The sequence below is a fragment of the Miniopterus natalensis genome, chromosome 6 (assembly GCF_054644295.1).
Source record: "Miniopterus natalensis isolate mMinNat1 chromosome 6, mMinNat1.hap1, whole genome shotgun sequence".
In the NCBI taxonomy this organism is placed as follows: Eukaryota; Metazoa; Chordata; class Mammalia; order Chiroptera; family Miniopteridae; genus Miniopterus; species Miniopterus natalensis.
Window position 1 is genome coordinate 46,657,996 of NC_142086.1, and position 17,721 is coordinate 46,675,716.

The 17,721-nt window shown below is 39.8% G+C and overlaps 1 protein-coding gene across 2 annotated transcripts in view; it reads right to left on the minus strand.

Annotated features, from left to right (window-relative positions):
- Positions 1–6,554: 6,554 nt before the first annotated feature.
- The window catches only part of LMLN (leishmanolysin like peptidase), a 56,829-nt gene continuing 45,662 nt past the window's right edge, over positions 6,555–17,721 (minus strand). For both annotated transcript variants that reach the window (XM_016199958.2, XM_016199959.2), the window contains 2 exons: positions 14,855–15,065; positions 6,555–10,169 (listed from right to left, as the gene is read on the minus strand). In XM_016199958.2, the coding sequence (XP_016055444.2) occupies positions 10,069–10,169; positions 14,855–15,065 (312 nt within the window). In that variant the 3' untranslated portion in view covers positions 6,555–10,068. The remainder of the gene's footprint in view (positions 10,170–14,854; positions 15,066–17,721) is intronic.

Consider the following 17,721-nt stretch of genomic DNA (forward strand, 5'->3'; position numbering starts at 1 on the left):
GAAACAAGAGCCCAGGCTGGGCTGCTTTGACTCACTGGGGAGTCAGAGAAAAAGGGGAGAAGGGGACCTTGGAGACAGGCTCAGGGGGTAAGCCCGGGATGAGCTGCCGCTGCCCATTGCTCCCCTGGTTGCAAGTCTCGTGGGGTCCCCTCGGAGGGGAGAAGGGGGAAGGAGATGGCGCTGGTGTGCTCCCCTGACGGAGGGGGGTGGGGGTGGGAGGAGCACTTTGGGACAGTGCATTTTCAGGGGTTTTAAAGGCTGGGTGTTTGGGGGAGGTCTTAGGGGCAGATCAATAGAATATTCATCAACTTTATGCAGATGTCCCAAAATGAGGTTTATTCTTAATTTGTCTGTCCTTGGGTGTGGTAGGCAAATGGCACTAATTGGATTTGTTATCTGTCTCCTTGAGTAGAGTGATTTAAGCTATTTACCCTCTGGCTGGAGAGGAGAAATGCAAACCATTTACCCTTACGTGTCCTCGGTTAGGAAAGATAGGATTTACTATCTGCAAAATGCTGTTCAACTAGTTTAACTATCTGTCTGTTTCCCTATTCCACTTGCCCTGGAATTTTCCTAGCTTCTTACTATGCTATAACATTACCCTTGAAAATATTTTAAATTATCCCCAAGGGTGGTGGTAAAATGTTCACGTTCTGAACATGAGAGATCTGGGTTTTTTTTTTTGTTTATATATTTTTTAAATTTATTAATTTGAGAAAGAAAGACATGGATTTGTTGTCCCACTTATTTATGCATTCATCGGTTGATTCTTGTATATGCCTTGACCTGGGATTGAACCCACAACCTTGGTTTATCAAGACGACATTCTAACCGACCGAGCTACCTGGCCAGAGCTTTATTTTTATGTAACAAGGAAAATATATTCATGATTTCTTGCAAAACATGAAAAGGTGCCTGACTACAAGTTGCTCACAAGTTCAGGGAGACAGGCATGAAAATAAAGACAAGATAGTAGGAGTGCTGTAATAGCAGCGCGCTGTGGGAGCCACTGGGTGGGGAAGCGGTTGATTTTGTCCTGCTACTTAATCTCATCCCTCGCCTTTTGTTCTGTGCTCAGGGGAACAGGGTTGGTGAAGCCTTGCTTATATTCAGACTCAAGGTGACCTAGATAAGGCTTGGGCAGTCTGACTGGCCTTGCCAGGCCCCTCCCCTGCCCCAGGGAAGGGCCGCTCTGAAGGTATATAAGGCAAAGTGAGGAGTATTGAGACCAGGAGGAGGCATCTGCAGGAGTTTTCCAGCCTGTCACTGGCATCTTCTTTCTAGCAATGACCTCTAGCAACAGGGGACTGTCACTTTTGCACTGGCAGCTGCAAATCAGCTCTTGGTTCGTCAACCTCTCCCCAAAGTACCTTCAAGTATAAAAAGGTACACCTCATATTAAATTTAGACTTTATTCTATCTCCACGTGCCTGGAACAATAATGCGATTAATTTGTCTTTTATTTGCAGTACGTTATTTCTTTTATTTGGCTTATTAAGAGGTATTACCCTGTATGCTATTGGCTTGTGAAATTGCCACAGCAAATCTGGGCTAAATAAATTTTTAAAAGAGTAAAAATAATCAGTCTCTGAGTATAACTTTTGTTGCCTCTCCCAAACATTTTTCTTCAAATACTCAAGAAATATTGAGCACCTACTGTGTGACAGGAAATGATCTTGGCTCTGGGATATGTCAATGAACTAAACAGGCAGAAATCTGCCCTGGAGAGCTTATCCTCCAGTGTGGATGGATGAGCTCCTTGAAAATGTCCACAACTTCTGTGTGTCTGCTTGCCCTGCTCCTGTCATCTCCTTCAGAGGTAACCTGGGAAACACCAGGAGATGAGACTCACATTCTTTAGAGCAGAAGGGCCATTTGAAAGATAAGCTTCTGTCTGGCCGGGCGTGGCTCAGCTGGACAAAAGCATTAACCTAGGATCCAGGGGATCGAGGTTTGGTTCTTGGTCAGGGCACATGCCTGGATTGTGGCCTCGATCCCCAGCACAGGGGGAGTGCAGGAGGCAGCAGATCAATGACTCTCTTATCATTGATGTTTCCATCTCTCTCTCCCTCTCCTTTCCTCTCTCTGAAATCAATAAAGATATATAATTTTTTTTTTAAAGATAAGCTTCTGTCTAGATATTTGTCGACAAAAATAATACCAATTTGTAAATTAAAATGTCACCTAGTGGGACTTTTCCTTATGTGTGTGTTTTTAATTTTTTTTTTTTTTGAGTTTATTTGAGCAAAAATGAGGACATATGCTTGGGAGCAATGCTCTCGTATGTGTTTTTGTACAAGAAAGTTTCTATATGAAATACTTTCCATTGTTTTAGCTTTAAAGAAGAAAAGTATAAACCTCCATCTTGCTAATATTGAATACCTAAATTAGAAGGAAAATAAATCTATAAGGACCCAAATAGCAGTCTGAAAATGGGGCTCTCCAAACTGAAAATGAAAGTGCTGGCTCCACCAAAGCAGCACATTCTTATTTAAGGTCTCTGGTTGGCTCAGAGAAGGGTTATAAACTCTTTTTTGCCATCAGCAGGCTTCAGGTTTCATGTCACTGGTGCTGGAAAACCAGGTTTCAAACAGATCCGAAATGGGTAATATAAAATTAATAAACAGAAACCTAATTTAAAATGAAGTCGGGAGGCCAGAAGGGGGAGCTCTCACCCCCTACGCCAGTCACAAAGCCCCACAGGTAGAACTATTTGTTTAGAAGAGCATTACCAACTTATTTTTTTCTGTAAGAGTTTCCTCTCCTTTGTTTCTTGGGACTTGCACGTGGCTTGTTATCAGACCGCATGAACTGAATTGTCATTGTTTGTTGTTCTGAATAAACCCATTTTGCTGGAGAACTATCTGGCTATTTGTTTAAGGTCAATGGTAGCACATGATTCGGGCGGGTTTAGGGTCATTCAGCAGAGGTGCTGTATGCATGTGCTTGCAGCTTAGCAAGTTGTTTCCTTAAGATTCTTAGATCAGAAGGTAAACATCTCCTTTTGCTAAAATCTTCCTTCTCCGTGCAGAAATGAGAATGAAAGGAGCAAGTAAGTGAGATAGAGAACCTCAATGGCTACATCCCTCATCATTGGCAAAGACTCAAATCCTCCAAACTTCCTTACGCTGAGCAGCAATCTATTTCCTGCGGATCAGGTCTCCACTTTGAAGCCCGCAGAGAAAGAACTTTTTCTTCCCAATGACAACCCCTAGGCTTCTGTTCTAAGGAGAAAAATCCTTATTACCTTGATATATATATTCATTCCGGCATGCCAGTTTCCAGGCCCCCATCACCCTGGTCATTCTGTTCTGATTTACTCAAGTTTGTCCATGTACTTTATTTTTTTATTGAGGTATAATTGACATACAACAATGTATTAGTTTCAGATGTATAACATAATGATTCCATATCTGTATATGTTACAAAATGATCACCACAAAATTCTAGTTAACATCTGACACCATATATAGTTACAAAAAATTCTTTTCTTGTGATGAGAACTTTTAAGATCTACTCCCTTGGCAACTTTCACACATGGTTTGCCACTATACTTTTTAAAATTTGGCACTAGGAGTTGAAAGTTTTTTTTAGGACGGAGTAGTTATGATGCACACATGTCTGAGTAAGGCATAGGGAGAGAGAAATAGAAGTGACTTTGAGGAAGTGAGCTGGAGGATCAGAAAGATGGTATTGAAGGTGGCATGGGTGGTATTGAAAAACTGGACAACGTTTCAGGTGTAAGATGATTTAGAATTTGCTATGTTTCCTGGTGGGAAACAGGAAATACAGACCTGTTGGAAGAGGAAGAGGTTAGGACTGAAGGTGTAGCTTAAAGGGTCTTCAGCCTAGATGCAGGCCGTGGTAGCTAGTTCATTGAGGAAAGGGAAACACTCCCATTTCTGGGGTATCTAGGATAATCAGGCTGTGCCGGATGTTTTCCTGGTGTTAATATTGTCCAATCTTTACAATTTTGTAAGGTGGGGATTACTGCCCTCATGAGGAAGGTAAGGCTGAGAAAAGTTAAATCTTTTTCCCAGGACCGCCACCCAGTTACTAAGTGAAAGGGCTGGGACTCCAACTCAGATGAGCTCTTGGGGAGTGCGATGAGCATCTCAAGGACTTGTCCCCAAACAGTGATGTCAAGTATGAGTCACTGAGCACGTGTGCATGAAGGCTTTTTAGGTGGTCTGTGGTCCGAGTGCAGATTTAGTGCTTATGACATAACAAAGTCTAGTTTGTTGGGCAGCGGGGCAGCACAGGGACACCTGGCTTCAAATCACAGCTCTGCCCCCTGCTGGTTGTATGTTCGTGGGGAAATTTCTCCACCTTTCTAACCCTTAGTTTCTTCACCTATAAAATGGTATTAGTAATACCAACTTTGTAACATTGTTACAAGGACTAAATGAGATCATGTTTGTAATGGGCATATTCATGTATCTATGTAAGTATAATGTATATAAAAATATTTATATATGAGAAGTGCTTAAGTAGCAAGCATTCAACAAAGGGTAGCTATTTCTCCCTGCGTAAATTTTCATTTGTCCCTGGCACTCGACATCAAGTCTTTTTTTTAAATGGAGAAAGGGTGTGGTGGACTGTAACGCGTCACCTTGGCTAGGTTGAGCTACTTTTCCCAAAATTCCCTCCCTTGTGTGTTTCCAGTTAGGATGGCCCACAGAGACATTCTTGTGGGCGACTGAGAGCAGAAGCAAAGCAATAGCCATTTAGTTCACACACCTCGTCATCCATTTGCTGGCTCACCTTGCTGGTGTGAGGCAGCAGCTGGGCCTACAACTGTCCCGTCTTCCCCTGACCCTCCTACAGCATCGCTGGCTTTGGGTCAGGTATGTGTCTATATTTATCAAAACTAAGAAGTTTAGCTCAGTGATGAAGAGCCCCAGCTTCTGCAGGGCACCCATACCATCAAGGTCAGAGGCAGCAAGGACTGACACAGCTTCATTCCATCCTTGCTTGCTCTCTCCCAATTTACATCCACCCTCTTTCCAGCTGCCTGCTACTATGTATGTCTTCTAGTTAGGGTTGCCAGAATTAGCAAAGAAAAATAAAGAATGCTCAGTCTAATGTGAATTTCAAAAAAACAACTTTCTAGTATATGTGTATCTGAAATTAACATTTGACTAGGTATCCTGTTTTGTCTTTTTTTCTTTTCTTTGGTAATTCAGGTAATCCTAAGGTGGGGGGGGGGGTTAGTGGAGAGATTGCCTGGCAGAACCCAGTTGAGGATGTGACTGTGAGTTTAAAATGACACCAATTAGTACTCAGCTGAGTATTTTTTGCCAGCAGGGCTCAGTTGTCCAGGTAAAGTAAGACCGAGGCACATAACTGGGTTCATCCACAGTTGGAACTTCATCAGGTGGATTCTGGTGAGAGCCACAAGAGTTTAGGGCAGTGGTTTGCAAACTTGAGTTTGCAAGAGCTTTCCTTAGAGGACTTGTTAGAAAGCAGATTGCAGGATCCCACCCCTAGAGTCTTTGATTCAGTAGATCTGGGGTGTGGCCCAAGAATTTGCATTTCTAATGAGTGTGGCTGGTCCAGGCACCACACTTTGAAAAACATAAGAGGGAAAAAACCCCTAATATTGGATAATTCAGTCTGGCCGGTGTGGCGCTCAGTGGTTGAGTGTCGACCCATGAACCTGGAGGTTGTGGACAAAAGATTAGTTTACGTAATAACACCTACTAAATAACCTATATTCTATGAACATACCAAAAAGTGTAAACAGGTAATATATTTAAACCTCAAAAAATTCTAAATATTAAAATTTCCCACAAAGATTTCAGCTCAGCAATGCGGTCGCATAGCCCGTGTTCAGTCAATTTCACCAAGCCCCTGGCTCCCTGCCACAGGGCAGAGTGGCTCCAAGTGCACACGGTGAAGGCACGGCCCAGGTACATACATGCTCTCAAACTGCTTTCAGGTTATGAGGAAGAATCACACTCTGAGACTACAGGCACCATTTACTTGCCGCTGCCACACAGTGTGGTATTTGAATGCGCCAGGGAGGTCATGCAATGCAACTCCTGGCCCACAGCACAGAACAAAAGGGACCAGAATAATCTTCAGCCAGAGGTGGCTGCCCTGAATTGTTCGTCTGCTCCCTTTTTGGCTTAACTATTTGAGGAGGGCTATTCCCTGCAGCTTTGCATAACATCTGTCCTCACTCTTTAAGTAGGACAATTTTACTCCGTTAAAAACTAAACAGAATTATGCTTCATAACAAACACCTCATCTTCCCCAAACAGAGTGCTGGCTGTATTTGCGGTCCTCACCCAGGATTTTAAAAACTGACAGTGCTTGCCTGGCTGGTGTGGCTCAGCGGCTGAGCATCAACCTAGGACCCAGGAGATTGTGGTTTGATTCCTGGTCAGGGCACATGCCCGGGTTGCGGGCTCCATCCCCAGTGGAGGGCGTGCAGGAGGCAGCCGATCAGTGACTCTCTCATCATTGATGTTTCTATCTCTCTCTCCCCTCTCCATTCCCCTCTCTGAAATCAATACTTTTTTTTAAAAAAAAAACATGATGCAGATTAGTTTCCATTTTTATTAAAGTTGTGTTTTTTTAAGGAATATATTACACTTGAAGTTCAATACCATAAATAAAGATTAGTTTTAAATCTTCTATTTTATTTATTAAAAATATAAACATAAAAGAAAATAATTCAGCATTCCTTCCTCAACTCTGGCTAAGTGTATCCAAAAAAAGAACAAAGGTCATCCCTTCAGGTACGTTCTTTCTTCAGAATGAGTAGCACAGTCTTTCGTAACATGTTAGTCCTCCTGGGATGCAAGGACAGGGCACGAATGACTGGAGCGCACTATAAGTGGGTGTGCGGGGCTGTGACGGAAGTCCATCTTCCCCTGCCAGGGCGGCCCAAATGCCCTGAGAGACAGGCTCTTCTCTTTCCACTCAGCGTCCAAGGCATCAAGCACAAGACACTGTGATGAACACGACGTGGGAGCTGGCATCCTCTAAGGCGCGTCAGAGCCAGCAGTGACCTAGCTATTCTGGTACAGCATTAGTCACGGAATATTAGAGCTGGAAAGATTCTGAGAAAGCATCTAGTCACTTTACAGATGGTTTCACCCAGTGAGTCTTCTAACATTGAAGAGAATATTGATACTGAATTTTAAAGAATACTCTGGTATACTTATTTACATATCTTCTTAAAACTATTTAAACTTCATTAATTTATGTTTTTTCTTGATATAATCATAAACTCTAAGCCAACATATTAGGCTGAAACTAATCTTAAGCATAATTTATAACATTTTTATAACATTTTTAGAATGTTCATTTGGTCTTAACAAAAATATGTATCCTTAAGAAATAAGTAAGGGAAAGGGATGTTTTTCAGGAGAACATTAGAGGGATTTACATGAGCCCTCCTAACTGCCTGCCAGTTTCTTTAACGCTGTCAACTCAAGTCTACTGACATGGCTTCTGCCTCCTTCCTGTAAATTCTGTTCCTGAATACCTGAGACACAAATTTACTTGATACAACTGGGACTTTAATTGTATCAAAATGAACCAAAGTCTGAACTGAAAACTGAGGTAGTCCGTTTTTATAAGCACTTGACACTTTCTGAGCCAGACAGGGACTCCAGTCTACTACCCCCAATCGGCTCCTCCCCACGCCCCTCCCCTGCCCCACTCACGTCCGCCATGGCTGCAGGCTGCTCAGTCTCTCTCAGTGAACCGGCCTTGCTAACATGAAGGGTATAACCTGCCACAGAATACTGACACTTATGCCATTTCAAATTCTTCAGTTTAGAGCTGAATTCTAGCCCACTAATTCTGCATTGAAACCTCAGGTTTTAAAAGTCTTTTTTTAGAATATTGTCATAATCTGAGTGACTAAAATGTGCCTCTTAAAATTTCTTACAGGTTCAATGGCCTTCTAAGTCTTCACTGAGTAGACTATGCAGAATCAGTGATAAGCAACCACTTTCAAGACTTGATGAGGAAGGACAACACCAGCACACTTAATTACCCTCAGAAACTCAAGATTTCTTAACATCATACTTTATCAAGTTTCATATTTGTGCAGAGAAAACTGGGCTACCAGATTCCAAGCTTAATAAATATGTATAAAAAAATCATCTATAATATTTTCTCCAGAAAGTCATTAGTGCAAATATAATTATATCAATAAAAAGTAAAAGCAAAAATAGATTTCAAGTATAAAAAGCACCATGCTCAGAAATAATACTACCAAAATGGCATTACTGCACAACAGTCAAAATATAATCAAATCTATCATTGTAAATCTCAAATATATTCTTAGTCCATAGTTTTTTGGTGAAATTCTTTATAGAACTTTGTAGGATGATTCATAATCACAATTGGTATGTAAGTTTAGATTTTTATAATTTTCTTTAAAAATATACTCTATACTTTTCTTGGACATTGCACAGTTTAAGAAACACATGACACAGGCAGAAAACAGAGCACTGACCTGACACCGTTTACTATTAGCTTCTCTTTAGCTGAAGGTACATATGCTACAGACCCCCAGCTTTCACAATGATAAACACCTTCAATTCAAAACTGCATATTTAAATACATATTTAAAATGTATGCATTAAAAAAGGTAACTTTCCTTTACGTTGGCATTGTTGTTTGTCCACAGTGCCAAATAATCAGCTGCTTGCTCATTTAGTACAATTTCTTACATGGAGTGCTCAATAACTATACACTGAATTAAAGGGTTAACCAATGAATGAATGAATGCTTGTCCAAGGGCTGTGCTTATAATGTCACAGGATTTTGTTAACTTTACAGAGAAACTGGACATCACTCATCACAGAGAATTTAATTAGTAAAGGGTCAGTAAGCTCCAGAGCAGAACTGCTTCTGTGGACCAGAATCTACATGGTGACAGAAGTGTCAAAAGCAGGAGGTAACGGACATCACCTCCTTTTAAAGCAAAGGCTATCTTCCAACTTCTGAGGATTGAGCCATATGTTGTGCAGTAAAGTGGACCCTATTTGATAGGCCATACACCAAACCTACACTTTGCTATTAGTAAACAATTCAAACCATTTTGTTTTGACTTATATTGTTCTTCTTATATATAAAATAATTTTCAGATAGAAACAATTTCTAAGCCCATGTGAAGACAACTGCATACCTGTCTATCCCAGAATTTCTTTTTATCTTCATTGCTCAGAAAGAAATAGTTTTATTTTTGTTGGATTATAATTGTCATAACAATGATCTGAAAAACACACATTTATACTTTCTTCTATTTGTATGTCTTCAATGTTTTTACAGGGCACATTACTTTTCTCTCTCTGCTTCTACGGTTTTTCAACTGTATTAAACAAATGGAGAATACAACAGGAAACTGAGCTATGAAGACCTATGAGTAACGGATACATCTGGAAAAGGGCTATCAACACATAATGACTCAGTGGTAAACTACCACACAGCTAGTCTGAAAAAGGTGAGCATGGTTAAATCATAAAATTTAGCAAAATGTAATTTCCAAAAAAAAAAAGACTTTTTAAAATAGTGAGCACAATAATTTAAGTGTACCATGTACAGCCATTAAATTCAAAATAGGTATAACAGTGATGTAGAAATCTCAATTCAATGATTTTCTGTAAGTCAAAGGATAATTTATACTTCTAGGGACAGGACCCACAACTTAAACTCTTCCAATAATGAGCTGTTCTTTAAATTACTGCAGTACTGATGAACTTTCCCATTGTTTTAGGTTAATGAGAATGCTGAGGTATGTATTCTGAAAATAACACCAATATCACATTTTCAAAGGAAAACTTCAGGAAGGTTATGCATCCTGAAAAATAAAGAGACTTGATGACTTGGAATTCCTTCTCCTTCTCCAAGCTGAGGCTGTTGGGTTGCCGATGAAGAGTAACTGCTGTGAAGCGAAGCTCCCCTTCAAGGTCTGACTGTGGTCAGAACTGTCAAGCCAAAGTCACTTCTGCCATCTGCACAGGCTGGTACTCTCCCAGGTTTTGTGCTTTGTTCAGAGGAACATGACACAAAGGAATGCCTTGAGAATTCACTTTTCTATTCCTAGTGCCATACACACAGAAGAAATCCGGCCAGCAGAGGAAACAGATTGCCTAGCAGAAGCCAGAGGGTGACAACCAGGCTAGAGGAACAGGAACAGAGATCTAGGGTTGAAAACAAAAAACTGACTTTCTATAGGCATTTTTGGAATACATCATATCAACTACACACTAACAGATGAGTATAGGTGATTACTAAAAGTTGAATAAGGACCAACTTGGAGAACAGAATCAAGAATGGCTTCTTAGCCCTGGCTAGTTTGGCTCAGTGGTTAGAGCGCTAGCCCACAGACTGAAGGGTCCCGGGTTCGATTCCATCCAAGGGCATGTACCTCAGTTGCAGGTTCTTCCCCTGCCCCGGTTGGGGTGCATGTGCAGGAAGCAATCGATGTGTCTCTCTCACATCGATGTTTCTCTCTCTCTCCCCCCCCCTTCGACTCTCTCTGAAAAGCAAGGAAAAAATACCCTTGGGTGAGGATTAAAAAAGAGAAAAAGAATGACTTCCTAAAACCCAGATATGTAAAGTTTTGTGTTTTTTTGCATTTTTGGATAAAGGAACAAAATATTTATGCAGGAAGAAAAGAATGTACTCACCATATCAAGGTTAAAAACAGCACCCAAGAGGAGAAAGAAGTGTCTTCGGCTAGTATCACAGCAAAGTTAAAGATGCTACACAGGGAAGTAGATTAATACCTTGGCTATTCTGACATGGGAAGTAGGACTCTCTTCTGTTTTTCCGTGTCCCTTTTTGGTAACGATATAATTTATCATCCCAAATCAGGGCATTTTGAGACAAGTGTTGAAATAAATTGCTAGTCCCAAGGCGGTACCACATCAGAAAACTGAAACTTAGATAACTTCCATGTGCTTAACCAGAAAGACAGTATATCCAGTCAGCCAATCGCGAACCAACAAGCCACCTCTGGGCTCTATACTTTTTCCCTGTCCTTGATCTTTCAAAATAGGGTAGATACACAACTCCAGCCAACCAACTTAAGCTCAGTGCTTCTTCCTTGTTTCCTGCTTGCAGCCCTTTCCCCTTATTTTGGAATCTTGAGAGTGGAGACTGCCCCCTTCATGAAGTGTGAAATAAAATTTACTTAGATCAACTAAATTGTTCTCTTTGATTTTTTAACACAGAGAACGCTATTAACAATTATACCAGGACAAAGACATATGGACTGTCCCAGACAAACGAGGGCATATGGCCCCTGGTCTCTACCCATCTATCTACATCCAGGCTTGATATGGAAATGGAAGAAGATTCTATGGAATTTGGGCACTAGAAGTATGTTTTAATTTAGCCATGAGCTGATCACAGCTAAAACTATTTCCCAAAACAATTCTCAGAAAGGAAAACATTTATTTTCAATTTTATTGACTGATTTTTAGAGGGAGGGAGAGAGAGGAGAGAAACACTGACTTGTTGTTCCACTTATTTATGCATTCATTGGTTGTTTCTTGTATGTGCCCTAACCAGAGATCGAACCTACAACCTTGGCATATCTGGACGACACTCTTAACCAACTGAGCTGCCCAGCCAATGCTGGAAAATATTTTTATAGTAGCCAAGAGACCAGGTCAACCTGACTTTATCTTAAGATGAGTTAGTTGTCCTTTCTAATATTTTGACCAATAAAGAACCAACCAAGCTTCAACTCTGACTTCTAAAAGGTAAGGAAAATAGGGCTGGTCTTCAGCTCTTGAGTGAATAGAATGATGAAATCAAGACACTGCAGCCTGTTCTTCTGAGCACCATATAGTGTGGTATAAGTTTTTTAAAAATTATTTCACTGTAGATAATTCAGATAAACTATGAGGAAACTTCTATTCTCCTCCAGTGGAATCAGCTGGTAATTGTTAAATCTTGGAAAGATTCCACTTAGCCAAGAACAGTCCTCAAAGTGTGGTCCTTGGATCAACAACAGCAGCATCTGGAAACTTGTTAAAAATGAAAATTCTCAGGCTCTGACACAGATCTTCTGAATCAGAAACTCTGGGGGTGAGTCTTAGTAACTTGTGTTTTAACATGATTCTGATGCATGCAAAAGTTTGAGAAACTCTGACCTAGTGCTGCACTGTCCAAAATAGCAGCCACTAGCTATATGTGCTACTTAAATTTAAATTAATTAAAATGAAATGAAATATTTAGTTCCTCAGTCACACTAGCCACATTTCACACATTCAACAGTCACTTGTGGCTAACGATGACTGTATTGGGCAATGCAGATTACAGAACAGAATTCTACTGGGTAAGTTCTGGCCTAGAGCGTCAGGTAGAGTGGTCTTGGCTGGAATAAGGAGTGAAACCTGGAGTCTAATAACATAAGCATATCCCTTTATCTCCTGATGCACAATTTGGCCCAAAGGAAATGGAAGGGGACTAGCTGTTGTTTATCTACTATTGAAACTAAAATTTAACAAGCTTTTAAAACATTAATGGCTCTGAAACATTTGTTGTCCTCAAAAATACTGAACTTTATGGGACAGTATTCTTTAAAAAGAAAATATTCAAAGAGGGTACTTCAAAATGAACTGGAGCTGATGGGATTTTGGTTTTGATCTGAACCTCATTATTTATTAGCCACGATAATAGACATATTACCTAATCTCTTCATACCTTAGTTTTCTCGTCTGTAAAATGACAATTCCTACCTCATTAGGTTTTGTGATGATTAAATGCAATGATATAGACATAAAGCATTTGGTTAGCATTCAATAAATGGAAACAAAAATAACCCCTACAGTCTGAAGAGACCAGAAATAATTAGAAATAAGGCTTTTATAATCACTATCTTAGGCACTATAAAACAACTATCTAAACATACTCTAGCATTTAGATGTGACAACCAGAGAAAAGGAAAAAAGATGAGTTTTTTACATTCCAAAAGAAATTAACAAATGCAAGAAAAAGCTATGTGAACCTGAGATCAATAATAAAAAAAATCAGAAGAATATGGGGAGAGGAATATTTTTTTACACTTCCTCTAGAATATTAGCAGTTTTTATGTTTTAAAGGTATACTAAGCCCGGTTTGCCTCAGTGGTTAGCGCGTCAGCCCTTGGACTGAAGGGTCCCAGGTTTGATCCTGACCAAGGGCACGTGCCTCAGTTGCAGGCTCGATCTCTGGCCCTGGTCGGGGCACATGCAGGAGGCAACCACTCGATGTCTCTCTCTCACATCGATGTTTCTCTCTCTCTCTCCCTTATACTCTCTCTGAAAAGCAATGGAAAAAATATCCTCCTGTGAGCATTAAAAAAAACACAAGCTACCCAAGAGTATTTAACACTACATATACTACATACCACGTCAAAGGGACCTAAGATCTTACTTACGTCATTTCAAATAATTCATTGTGTCATTACTCTTATAACTGCAGAAGACTCAGCTGACTCACTGGAGTACCGTGCAGAAAAGTTAGCACAGCAGGCCTGAGATTACCATCCAGGGTCAGATACAGTACATGAAAGCTGTCAGTGCTCCTCCATGAATAGGGATACAGGCCGGACTGATTGGAAACATACTGAAGAAACTGGCTGGGTAAGATGTAATCACAACAGTGACTGTCAGGAGGAAGTGGAAGATGGCCTGAGGATCAGTAGGAGTAAGGAATCAAGATGGAGAGACAAAGGAACAAAGGAGGCTGTCACGGCAATGTGGTTCTGGCTATTGAATGTTGGAACAGTGGTCTGATTAAAGAATTTTGTGGGTTTAAAAAAAAAAGAAGGAAAAAAAGAGTGGTTTGCCTGGCTGGGCGTGGTTCAGCGGTTGAGCATTGACCTAGGATCCAGGAGGTCACGGTTCGATTCCCAGTCAGGGCACATATCCGGGTTGCGGGCTCGATCCCCAGTCAGGAGCATGCAGGAGGCAGCTGATCAATGACTCTCTCATCATTGATGTTTCTATCTCTCTCCCTCTCCCTTCCTCTCTTTGAAATCAATAAAGACATATTAAAAATTTTTAAAAAGTGGTTTAACATGGAGAGGGTGTAAAACTGAGGACTCAATAGTTTGACTTTGGAAATTTGTTTTCAGTTCCATTGACCCTATCTGGCACAAAGGGTTCTCTCTGGCACTGAACTAATGGAAGAAATAAAACTTATCTAGGCTTCACATCATTATGACCTGAAAATATTTCCAAAATACAGGAAGAGGCTGGCTCCACACTACCATAGAAAGCTTTTACTAAAGTGGCAGTGACACTACTTGTTAAGGTAGCTGTGGACCTGTGTTCTTGTGCAGGAATTTAGGTACTCAACAAAGAATTTAGAGAAATGGACTCTGAAGACCATCAAGCCAGATCTGGGAGGCTGCAGCACCCTCTGAACATGTAGTGCTGGGGGAAGAGGCTCCTCTGCACTGAAACAGGCCAGTGGCTGACTGATGTAATCTGTGCACTCAAAACTGAGGTGCTGTGAGTGATAGGGGATCTATTGACAAGAACTGAGTCTGATAAAGGTAGTTGACTAAACTGGTTAACATAGGTTAATAAAGGTGTGATGCAAAGTACTAAATTTGATTTTCTTAGATGGCTATTAAACTATTTCTAAAGGCAATTTCAAAAGAGGAGTTCCAAAAATGTATTTCAACAATGGAGTCATTTTTTAAATAACTCTACTGACAGATATTGCTCCTGTCAGGGAAAAATAAAAGTCAATGGTGGGAAGGAGATTTTCCCATAACATCGAAATTAGAAGAGAAGATGCTCAACCTGTTTTAGAACTTCCTTGAAGAGATTTTCAACATCTTATAAGAAAAGTCTCCATTACTCCAACCATAGACACTACTCACCCAGTGGCAGAGCTCGGGTCAAGTTAGTGGCTGGAGGATCTGTTTCTGGAGGACAGAGTTCACAGAAGTCCCAACATGATGGGCACAGCAGGCTTCCATTGTGAATCCAGCCATTCATCTGAATACTAATGAAGAGGACTTGCCCAGCCCGACTACACAAATATGAAGTATCGTGGACCCAAACCTTTAGACCTTGTGGAGAACAAGAAACCTTCAAACAGAAAAAAAATTCCAGATCAGTAAGTATACTGGCCTTTTTCTTTATCTGCAGGAAAAAGGTTAGAATCTACTAAAAATACTGGCTATAGAACACAGTTTGGGATATAAACAATTTTTAATGATTATTCTTCAAAGTTCTTTTCTGAAGACTTCATGTTAATTTCAATTAAGTTACTTCACTTTAAATACTTCTAAAACTTCTCTCCTGGAACTATTTTCAAAGTAAATGCATCTCCCTCCTCCCCCCCTCCCCTTCCTTTCTGTTTTCAATAATTTCAGAGAGAGGAAGGGAGAGAGAGACAGAGACATCAATGATGAGAGTCATTGATCGGCTGCCTCCTGCATGCTCCCTACTGGGGATCCAGCCCGAAATGGGGGTATGTGCCCTGACCTCCTGGTTCATAGGTCAATGCTCAACCACTGAGCCATGCTAGCCAGGCTGAAAATGTTTGATAGTAGCAAACTTTTACTTTATAACTAGATGTAATTTTTAGAAATATCCCAAAGTTTCCCAGAACTGAGTCTGGTAAAGGTACTTAACTAAACTGATTAACACGAGGTTAACATGGGTGTGATGCAAAGTACTAAAACTGATTTTCTTAAATAGCTATTAAACTACTTATAAAGGAAATTTCAAAAGAGGAGTTCCAAAACTGTATTTCAACAATGGAGTCATTTTTGAAGTAACTCAATCATCAATTAAGTTTAAATATAATACTGATTTGGAAATTTAAGTTATAATAAGCTTTTGAGAATACAAACAATAAAGAGTAACCTCTTGCATAGCCTGTCATTCAATGACCCACATCTAATAAGCATCACCATAGCGATAGTGCAATATAATCATCATTTAAGTGAGACCTGATTATCGTGTTTAGAACTGAAAAGAATACGAAAGAAGTTCACAACACAATGCCTGCCTTTAGTAGCTTTAATTGAAAGAAGGGTGGGATATAATTTTTTTATTCTGAGGATGTACATAGGATTTGGATCACAGTAAGGCAGAAATGTTGTGACTTGGAGGGTTGTGTAAGAGTCCAAGTTGGTGAAGAGGGCAACCACGTAGGGGTGGGAGAAGGTGAAAAAGGTGTGGACAGATCAAATAAGTCAGCATATTGAGGACAATGACAGCCAGATTTCTCACTGTCAGAAAGAGGAGTTACAAATATAGAAAGGGAAAAAACGAAAATGAACCCTTTGGGTTAGACTGGAATCAAAGATACTGGTGCAAACAAGGTTATACATTTATATATGTATGAGTAGTATATATAAAAATTACATAATACATATATTTCCTAGCTCTGTTTATCAAGAGGGCTGGAGGGCAGCTATATTTCAACAGCAATGAACAGTACATCTAGCACCCAGATCATAGTTGCTAAATACCACACTCTACTGAAATAAATTAGAGCTCCTTGGAGAAATAATTGATTCCAGGCAGGGGCAAAGAAAGTAAAGATGGGCCTAGACTATCTTGGGCCAGAAAGCAAGGAAATACTAAAAGAAAGATGAGGACAGACCAAAGAACATAGGAACCAACCTGAAGGGGCTCCCTCTGGCCAAAGTTGGAGCAACTTGAATATCAAAATAAATAATGATAATAATGGTAATACTTATTGAATAAGATGGAATCTATGAGTCAAAACGGATATAAATACATGCATTAATAAAATGAAAGTATGATAAGAAATAAGTTATTGACATAGTACCTTCCCCCCAATACTTATTAATTACAAAAGTAATTAATTAAAACAGAAAAAGAATAACCTGTCAGTGGAGAAGCCTGATATAACAACAATTTAACATCACCAGTAAAAGGACAAGTCAAAAGAGTGTACCACCAGAACATGAGCATCACTTCTGTTATATTACTGCCCAAAATACATTACCTGAATTTAATAAAGCATCAGACATCTTTTCTTCTAGAAAAGAAATGGCTTGCAATCTCTAAAAGTATCAAGGTTATGAAAGTCAAGAAAAGACTGAGGGACTGTTCTAGATTGAAGAACAGAGACATTACAACTACGAAACATGAGATTAGTCCAGATCCTACTGCTACAAGGACAATACTGGGACAATTGGCAAAACTTGAATGTGGTCAAAGAATTAGATGTATCAATGTTAATTTCCTGATTTTTTTTGGGTAGTATTGTGGTCATGTAGGAAGATATCCTTGTTTATAAGTAGTACACATTAAAATATTTGGGACTGAAGGGGCAACATATCAGCAATTTATACTTAAATGACTTAATTTTGTACCATTCTGTCAAAATAAGGAAAAACAACAAAAAACAAAACAGTCGATCCACAGTGAATTGTTTGGAAACCATACACACTTTCCCACATAAATGATGGTTAGTATTAAATCAGCAAAATTAACTGACAATACTAGGTACAGGGAAGCCAAGTTGTACATTGGGTCTTTATGGATGGTATTTCAAATCTGCATAACCCCTCTGTGGTGGTAGTATGTTAATAAAACATTAAAATAGCCTGAAAAGTTCATCTTCCTGTTACAGTTGTCACGGTTCTAGTTTTATCCCTTTAACCTAATATTTTCACTTATAGGAATTTATTTCAAAAAATAAATTTTAAAAAAGGTAAAATATGTAAGTATACTTATAAAAGCATTTTTACACAGTGAAAAC